Source organism: Pan paniscus, chromosome 11 (genome assembly GCF_029289425.2).
Source record: "Pan paniscus chromosome 11, NHGRI_mPanPan1-v2.0_pri, whole genome shotgun sequence".
Taxonomy (NCBI): Eukaryota; Metazoa; Chordata; class Mammalia; order Primates; family Hominidae; genus Pan; species Pan paniscus.
In genome coordinates this window covers 69,549,872-69,559,538 of record NC_073260.2, presented here as the reverse complement: position 1 = coordinate 69,559,538, position 9,667 = coordinate 69,549,872, and the positions used below count along the sequence as shown (strand labels likewise).

The 9,667-nt window shown below is 37.0% G+C and overlaps 1 protein-coding gene across 4 annotated transcripts in view; it reads right to left on the bottom strand.

The window, feature by feature from the left end:
* Positions 1 to 4,438: 4,438 nt before the first annotated feature.
* Positions 4,439 to 9,667, bottom strand: part of SMC5 (structural maintenance of chromosomes 5) — a 96,828-nt gene continuing 91,599 nt past the window's right edge. For all 4 annotated transcript variants that reach the window (XM_003806365.7, XM_008952927.6, XM_034967602.4 and 1 more), the window contains 3 exons: positions 9,020 to 9,199; positions 8,842 to 8,937; positions 4,439 to 7,123 (listed from right to left, as the gene is read on the bottom strand). In XM_003806365.7, the coding sequence (XP_003806413.2) occupies positions 6,983 to 7,123; positions 8,842 to 8,937; positions 9,020 to 9,199 (417 nt within the window). In that variant the 3' untranslated portion in view covers positions 4,439 to 6,982. The remainder of the gene's footprint in view (positions 7,124 to 8,841; positions 8,938 to 9,019; positions 9,200 to 9,667) is intronic.

Below are 9,667 nucleotides of genomic sequence, written 5' to 3'. Positions count from 1 at the left end.
CCATCCTGGTGAACACGGTGAAACCCCGTCTCTATTAAAAAATTACAAAAAATTAGCCGGGCATAGTGGCACATGCCTTGTAATCTCAGCAACTCAAGAGGCTGAGGCAGGAGAATCGCTTGAACTTGGGAGGCAGAGGTTGCAGTGAGCCAAGATCGTGCCATTGCACTCCAGCCTGGGCAACAAGAGGGAAACTCCATCTCAAAATAATAATAATAATAATAATAATAAAAAAATAATAAAAAAAGGATAACCAGCCTCGGGAATGTCATCACCTTTGGTATAAGTGAACCTTTCATGTGTGATCAAATTAACCCAAATGATCAAGAGCTAGAATTCTATCATGCTTACGAAACAAGTTATAATGAACAGTTTTGTGCTTGCTTGTGATAAATGTTTAACAAATGTCTGTATGCGAGGCAGAATCTGACCTAAACTTACTTTTATTGTAACCTGCTAACATGGTTGTGGAGAAATAGCTAACTCTCATCCACATTAAACTTGGTTAGTCTTTTAGCAACAAAACCCTGAGTTGCCCATGATCAGACTGTCTTTGATCAGTTGGCTGTTTATTTAAATATTTAAAAAATATTTAACCTTTCTACTTCCTATTAAGCACCCTATGACAGCCTGCCTGCATGCTTTTCCCTCTTTCACTGTGAATACCCACATTTTATAACTTCAGGAAGCCTTCCAGATGCCAGGTAGATCCCAATCCCTCTCAATTCCAGTAGTGTTCAATCTGTCATTTACAGCACTTTGAAATTTGTCTTGTGTCTTTGCGATCCACTTTATAGCACTTGGTAGATTTTCTTCAGAGTGGAATAAGATGCAGGCCATATTTTTCATTCCTCAAACTATGTAGTATAGTGCTTTGCTTACAGTACAGGTAAATAAGGATTAAATGAATAATGGAATATGCTCAAATCACTGTCGGTGTTGGGAGAAAGAGCATTCATTCTTTCATGCTACAGTTACTGAGTCCTCACTATGTACTCAGCATTTTTCTAGGCTCTGGGCTGGAAGCAATCAACACAACCAAGTCTCTGTCTTCAAAGAACTTATATTTTAATGGAGAAGACAAAATATATCATGGTTAAGTAGAGACAAAGGTTATGAAGAAAAAGAATGCATAGTAAGACAGCAGAATGGGGCAGGGGTGCTACTTCAGATGGGGCAGACAGGGTTCATAAGTAGGAACCCTGAAGTCTGTGATGACTCTGGATTTTTATTGTGTGATGGAAAAGCTACCAGGTCCTTGCTTTGAAGACACTGTCAGTAGGCCATAGGGTAACTACTTATTTCTTGGGTCTTGTGGCAGACTCCTGACTGTCCTCCAATATTCACCCTCTCCTTATTGTGTATCAGGGTGGCTGGAGTTTATGTATACACATAGCCATACAGCTATAGATGACATATTCAGTTCTCTCTTGCAGCTAGCTCAGGCTATGTAGCTAAGTTCTGGACATGAGCAAAAGTAATGTGTACCTCTTGCAGATCATGCTCTTAAAAGAAGTGGTCACAGTCTCCCTTTATCCCTCTCTCTCTTTTTTTTTTTAAGAGACAGGGTCTTGCCATCTTGCTCAGGCTGGTCTTGAACTCCTGGCCTCGTGATCCTCCTACCTCAGCCTCCGGAATAGCTGGGATTACAGGCATAAGCTACAGTGCCAGCTCTTTATTCCTTTAGATGGTTTGGATACAGATATGTTGGCAAGAACTAAATCAGCCATCTTAGACTATGAGAGGGAACACACAGGTTCCTGAGGAGAGAAGAGCAACCAACAGAAGTTGAGAGAGGAGTCGGCCTATCAGCCCCAGCATGCTTATGTTCTGTTAATAATAAACTATCTTGTATACATTATATTTTGGTCTTTGTTACAGTAGAAGAAATCTGTACCCTAATTTGGGGGCATATTGGAGAAGCAGTATCTTACCCACAAGGAAGTTAATTACAGAAGTAGGGACTGCTTATGTAATAACTCCAACGACTCAAAAAGCCAAGGTAGTTTGATATTTGATAGCAAGGCATGATGGTATTTTCTAAGAAAAAAAACAATCCATTGGACCTGGTTATTCAGTCTCACCTCTGCCATTTACCAACAGTAAGAACTTGAGCCCGGGCGTAGTGACTCAGGCCTGTAATCTCAGCACTTTGGGAGGCTGAGGCAGGAGGATAGCTTGAGGCCAGGAGTTTGAGGCTAGCCTGGGTAACCAAAGCAATAAACAGTCTTAAAGAAAAAGAATAAAAAAAGAACTTGAAAGACTCAACATTTTAAAGTCCCTGTTTCTCCATCAACAGTACAAAGTTGTTATATATGACAATGTAGATTTAAATACTTATAAAGCAAAAAAAAAAAAAAAATCTCCTTTAGGGGCTGGGGGCCGGGTGCAGTGGCTCACGCCTGTAATCCCGGCACTTTGGGAGGCCAAGGCAGGCAGATCACCTGAGGTCAGGAGTTCGAGACCAGCCTGGCAAACATAGTGAAACCCCGTCTCTACTAAAAATACAAAAAATTAGCTAGGCGTGGTGGTGCGCACCTGTAATCCCAGCTACTCGGGAGGCTGAGGTAGGAGAATCGCTTGAACCCAGGAGGAGGTTGCAGTGAACCGAGATTGCACCATCGCACTCCAGCCTGGGCAATAAGAGCAAGACTCTGTCTCAAACAAACAAAAAACTTATCAAATAACTTCTTTCCATGATTTCTGACTGAAAAGAAGGGGATGGCCTAAATCACTCAGAAGGTCCCTCCTAAATCTAACAACTAATCTCTGATGGTACAGAATTTCACTGTCAGAGATCACTGGGACTAAAATTCTAGGCTGGGTGCAGTGCCTCCCACCTGTAATCCCAGCACTTTGGGAGGCCGAGAGAGGTTTGAGGCTGGTTTGAGACAAGCCTAGGCAATATACCAAGACCTCATCTCTTTTTTAAAATAAATTCTAAATAATATGAAAGGAATGTAAAATTTACCATTCTATCATAACATTCATTGGGCAGCTTGTCCCAAATCTTTCCTGCACTGGAATTCATTAACCCACTCCTTAAATTTGGCAGAAATGGTCAAGTGACCCTCTTGGCACCCTTTCCCCTCAACCTTCACTCTAAACGCATGACCCTGAATGCCAAGAGCGTGTAACAGTCTCCTCAGGCAAAAGGAAATTAAAGTTTACTAACAAAAGCATGGTCAGACAGGTAAGGTACTATTTGTGGAAGGAGAACGTCTTTCAGGTGTTTCTGACCTACCTAAAAATAACTAACCTACGTTGCAGCCTCTCCGATAAAGGCAGGGCCAGGGCCAGGGCCAGGGCCAGAGCTGTTTTTAGGTTGCCCTCAGCTTCACCAAGTCCTCTTAGCACAGCTTAGAATGAAGCTAACCAGAGGAGCCCTGCTCTCTCTCTTTGGGATTATACAAAGCTGGCTTTTTTGAAAATATCTAAATCTTCCAGCCAATCACCAGTCATTTATTTTGCAGCAATAAACAGTTATAATTCAACATTAAAAAATAAATAAAATCCCCCATACCTAACCTTTTTGGTGGAAATAAAAAGTTCAAATTGTCAACATAGTCATATCTCCCAAATGTGCAAATTCTATTAATTATAAAATTTCCAAATTATATATCAATATAAAATAATGAGATGGAATATCTTTAAAGAAGCTCATCTGACTAACTTATATTTGAATTTAACAAGGTAACAAGATCTATAAAAATAACTATCAGCACTCCCCAATGCTCAGTCTGTAGGTATTGGCATCCTTTGAACTATTTATCAATAGACTACAAAATAATCTCTACTTTCACATTATTTAGAATTTTCAGACCTGGGTGTATAAAATTCACAGTACATTTTTCAAGATTTAAAATATGAGAAGATACATAAACATTAATAATGTACTCACTATAATGCTACGTGTCCCAATAGGCCCCGATCTCATTTGCTCCTCTCAACAACTCTGTGAATTAGGTATGATTCTCATTTCACCAATGATGAGACTATCAAGTAACTTGTAAGTGAAAGTCTGCCTGACTCAAAAATATATTTTAAAAAAATTACTTTATATAGTAGCTTAATGTAAGGAGTAATAAGTGAAAATTGGCTATTGGGCATGTTAGCAAACATAGTGTTTAAACATAAAAACAGTTAACCTATGTTGCAGCCTCTCTGATGAATACTCGGCCTTGTAACTTGGCTTCTTTAAATGGTTTAAACCTTTTTTTCATGAGTGTTTATTGCTTCTGTTAGACTGTGATTTCACTGCAGGCAGAAAAGGGACTAAATTTTCTACCCTTTCGAACACTAACAGACTGCTGAACACTATTTTGTAAATGTGGGTACTTTAACAGACTTTTTTTTAGTAAACCTGAAAACCAAAATGACTCTTAATAAGGTTCAGAGTATAAAAAATAGTTCTCACTTAAAATAACATACACCAAAAGAATATGAAAATATTGATTTATTACCAACAAAGCAGGATTTCCCAGTTTTTTTCAATTACACACACACAAGCACACACAATAGCAGAATGAAATTACATTTTTCACATCTAAAGGTTTATACCTCAAAGAAAATAGGCATGTGTCCAAAAGACAATTAGAAAGCAAGAAATCTTTCCTTTTACTTTGAATATGGAAAATCTTTTAACAGAGACTCTTTCCAGGCAAACCAATGAAGATTTAGGCATAGAAAATGCTTGTCACCTTAAGGTTTTTAAATATAACTGTATTCACCAAATCAAGTTTTTACTAGAAGTTTTTACGATTTTTATGTAATTAAAAATCAACTTTTGGCCGGGCACAGGGGCTCACGCCTATAATCCCAGCACTTTGGGAGGCCGAGGCGGGTGGATCACAAGGTCAGGAGTTCGAGACCAGCCTGGCCAATATGCTGAAACCCCATCTCTACTAAAAGTATAAAAAATTAGCTGGGTGTGGTGGGACGTGCCTGTTGTCCCAGTTACTTGGGAGGCTGAGGCAGGAGAATCGCTTGAACCCGGGAGGCGGAGGTTGCAGTAAGCCGAGATCACGCCACTGCACTCCAGCCTGGGCAACAGAGTGAGACTCCATCTCAAACAAACAAACAAACAAAAAAACTTTTGCAGAAAATAAAGTTTTAAGTGGCTGAGACTATGTGCTAGACTTACTACTGTTTAATATGCTAAAATGATACATAATTTATTCTTCACAGCTCAAAATTCAATGTAAAGCCAAATATTAATTTTGTCCAGTAAAGAAATTAAATGTTTACAAAGTATGGAACAGTTGTTGGCCTATGTAAATTGAAATGTAATTGACCATTTTATTTTCAAACATGCTTAATCTTCACGTGTCTTTTTCACATTGATACTCACTTTGCAGAAATAAGATGACTGGTACTAATTTAGACAATAAACAAACTACACCAAGCACATTTTAGTAAAGATATTTTGGTGTAACGCAAAGTAATTAACGATGAAAACATTTGGTAATATCCATTTACTAATATGTTACCAAGTTCTTCAATGTTTACATGACTTGCTCATATTAGTAAAAATGTCATTTTAAAATATTTTCATACTTCATGCACTGGAGTTAGTTTAAGAAGGGAAGGCTCTTTTAAAATGTTTATAAAGAAGAAAACACCTTTTTAAAGAGAAAATGTCTAAGTGAGAGGACATAAACTTATGGTTCATTATTTTTTGACCTAGTTAAGAATATAAATTTCAATGGCTACTTAAGAATATACAAAACCCAAACTGAAAGCAATTCTTCAATTTATTCAGGCAAGCAAGTCAAAAAAATAATTTTGTCATTACTGGCACAGATCCAATCCACTGTTCAAAGACATGACTTTGGACTGTCTATTTTCCTATAAGATTTATTTTTTAAAAGAAGATAATTTGTTTGGTTCTACTAATTAGTATAACTTAGAGATAAACAAATGATTTTCCCATTTAATTCTTTTGCGGTGAAAGAAAACAGTTTAAACTAGATTTTCTAAGATAATGGGTACATCAACATTGTAAGAAAGGCCCTATAGGCTTAAGTTCTAAAAACATTACGGTTTTAAAGAAATCAATGCTTTTCCATCACTCTTTACATAACACTGAGAAATTTCAAATATAAATTGTAGAAACCAGTATATGAAATTTTAAGAAAAATCTTACTAAAAATAATTATAAAAATGCTTTTAGAAATGTAAGATGTAAAATATAATTGACTTTAAATAAAATAAAAAAAAGCAACCCCTGCCCCCACACTTTAAAAGGTTATTCTTTAAAAACCCTTGTCACCTAATTTTATTCTCAGTCAATCTTTTGGTTGTATTTTGCATCATCTAGTGGCCACCTTGCAGCATTTCAAAGCAGTTCTGCTACCATTTTTGAACCCCAGTGCTTTTTTCCCCTTGAAATACCAATAAAATTATAGCATCAAGTTTCATAAAACTTTCTTTTAAAGGCCCATAAAATTCCATTTCCTACTGGAGATAAGGTAATCTTTTTTAATAGGAAGAAATGACTAGATCTGTCATAAATTATTACTATACATTAGACATTTTCATATCAATTTTTTAAAATTAAATATAACATTGGGAGAAACTAGGACTTAGGCTCTAGAGTCATCTTTAGGCTCTAAAAGTAATTAAAGTTACTCTGCAATTAAAGCTCAGGGCTACCATATAAGTAACTTCTTGTGATTAACCCCTCTTCCACTGTACCTTTGATTTGTAATATTAAGTACATTTTAACATGAGAACTGAATGACTCATGGTCAGAGTGCCAAGAACTCAAGTTCAACCAAGACTGAAGAAGACTTAACTTTTACTACCAGCTGCTATTTTGGAAAGGTCATTATAGTTTCCATTATCAACCTATTTGTATTTAAAAGCAGGTTTCCAAAAATAACTGCTTTTCGTTTTAGTGAATCTCCTTTTATTCAGTTGAGCCATACTTATAAACAGAATTTAACAAAAAAAATTCCCAAGTTCCCTCTCTTTACTTTTATTAAGAAGGTTGAGTGAATGTAATACGGCGCCGCCGCCTTTGGAAAGCCTTTAAATTCCATCTGTTTGGTTCCAGCATATGAGGGCCATTGTAGACAAACAAAACTGTCATCTTTTCAGAATAAGGAAGATTTTGCAGGAGCTGTAAGTATTAAAACAAATTGTCATATAAGCTATATACTGAGAAGTATAGTTTTCCAACCTTACATGTGTACAGTCAAATGTATTATTTTATTTGCAATATTAATAAAACTTTTTTTTCCCCACTCTGCTGCTCATGCCGGAGTACAGAGGTGCGATCTCAGCTCAGAGCAACCTCCACCACCCAGATTCAAGAGATTCTCGTGCCTCAGCCAGCCTCCAGAGTAGCTGGGATTACAGGCATGCACCATCAGGCCCAGCTAACTTTTTGTATTTTTAGTACAGACAGGGTTTCACAATGTTGGCCAGGCTGGTCTCGAACTCCTGACCTCAGGTGATCTGCCCGCCTTGGCTTCCCAAAGTGCTGAGATTACAGGTGTGAGCCACTACCCCCAGCCAATAAGACTCTTAAGAAGCTCTTAAACACCTCAACATAAACCTTGCCAGACTGTAATCCTTACCTAAATTAGCATACCTGTAGCCTGGCCTAAGGAACAATCAAAATAAGGAATAATCGAGCCCTCTAGATTCACAGGATAACTGGGATTATTCAACTTCCTTGGCAGACCCTGGAAAAGAGTATGTCCTCCACAATTTTCCTAGGGTAGATACTTTCACTTTTTATTTATAAACACTTCTCAAGCAACTTCTTTGATAGCCTGGTATCCTGAAAAGTGTGTAACAGGGACATTTGTAGACTAAGGTATTTGGCAAGCAGTAGGGTATTAACAGATGTGACTATTCCACAAGACTATCTACTGAAAAAAAGAAGACAGATGACACTATTTAATAAAAATTTGAATGTAGGATGGGCAAAAACAATTTTTTTTTTTTTTGGAACAAGGTCTCATTCTGTCACCCAGGCTGCAGTGCAGTGGTGTGATCTGGGCTCACTGAAACCTCCACCTCCCAGACTCAAGTGATCCTCATGCCTCAGCTTCCCAAGTAGCTGGGACTATAGGCGCATGCTGCCACGTCCAGCTAATTTTTGTATTTTTTTTTGTAGAGATGGGGTTTTGCCATGTTGCCCAGGCTGGTCTTGAACTCCTGGGCTCAAGTGATCCACCTGCCTTGGCCTCAAAAAGTAGTGGGACTACAGGTGTGAGCCAGTGCACCTGGCCAAAATTTTTCATGAATACTTAAAATGGAAAAAATCTGGTTACATTAAAAACATATCTTTGAATACATATGCTTTGTAATTTACTCACAGCACTAGATTTAGCAAAAGAAAATTTCCCATTGCAATGGTTTTAGATTATGAAAAATTATCTACAAAGATAATTCTGTTTTTATCAGAATTAACCTGTGAATAGAAGATGTTGGGATACTTAAATTTCTCCTGGGCCAGCTTAGTACTAGTGGCAAATAAAGAGGAAGGGCAGTATATGACAAGAGAGGCTTTTTTGGGAAAATGAAGAGCCAGAGTCTTAAGGGTTGTATTCCCCACTCATCTTTCAGTGCTGAAAGAGTACCTTTTCTAGAAGAGGAATGAGAAAATCTCAATTTTAGAACATAATAATATGCCTCCTACCTTTCTTCCTCTGATTAAGCATGACATTGGAACTTGTCCCTTTAATAATGTAAATATTACTGTTAACCTTTTAAATTCCTTTTTTGGGAGTGTTCCTGCTAATATGTGCATGTTGGGACAAAAACTGTATGATTACGCCACAGGAGATTTCTGAGTATATGACCACTTTTAGGTTACTTTTTACCTACCTTTGGTGTTATGAAAAAGTATTGAGATGTATTTTCTTTACAGGCAGTATTTACAACCATTTCAAACACTCTCCGTTCATTGATTGGGTCCATTCCCTAAACAATGGCAATAATAATGATTACATTTATTCCTATTACAGGATATAAGAAGATCCAAGTAACAGAACAATCACCATACCTGATTGATTTCATCAACTACTCTGAATGGACATCTATTTAGCTCCTGAAGTGCCATCAAGTATAACATGGTAGAAACACTTCTTTCACCTCCACTTTGATGATGAGGAGTTAATTCATGCAGTTGAGTACTACTTCGAAATTTGACTCTAATTCGAATTCCATATTTATCATAATCTTCCTATAAAACATTTAAAAAGTGATGAAAAATGAGTTTCCTCTGGTAATGTCATTCTATTATTTGAAAATGGATTGAATTAACTGAGTAAGAGTAAAGAACTCAAAATTTAGTGACACTAGTTTAAATATGTAACAATAAATATATATGTATTTTTAAAAATAATAAATATTAAGCAAACAGTTACTATCTAAAAGCTTTAAGGGTTTTCAAAGAACTATTTAGATAAGGAAACTATTCAGATTAAATTAACATTTTCCTCCTCTATACCATTCTATTCAAGTTTAGTAGGCTTCCCCAAGAGTTTTTAGAAATTACTGAGCGAGGAACTCTGTCCTGGAAAGGCACTATCTATTCTAGTTCCAAAATGCTAGGTTCTTAAACTGTACGTGAAAGCAATTAGAACATAATGGAGTGTCATGCTCTCTTGTGCTAGAGAAGTGGTTGTGTATGGTAACTGCAGAGGGCCAA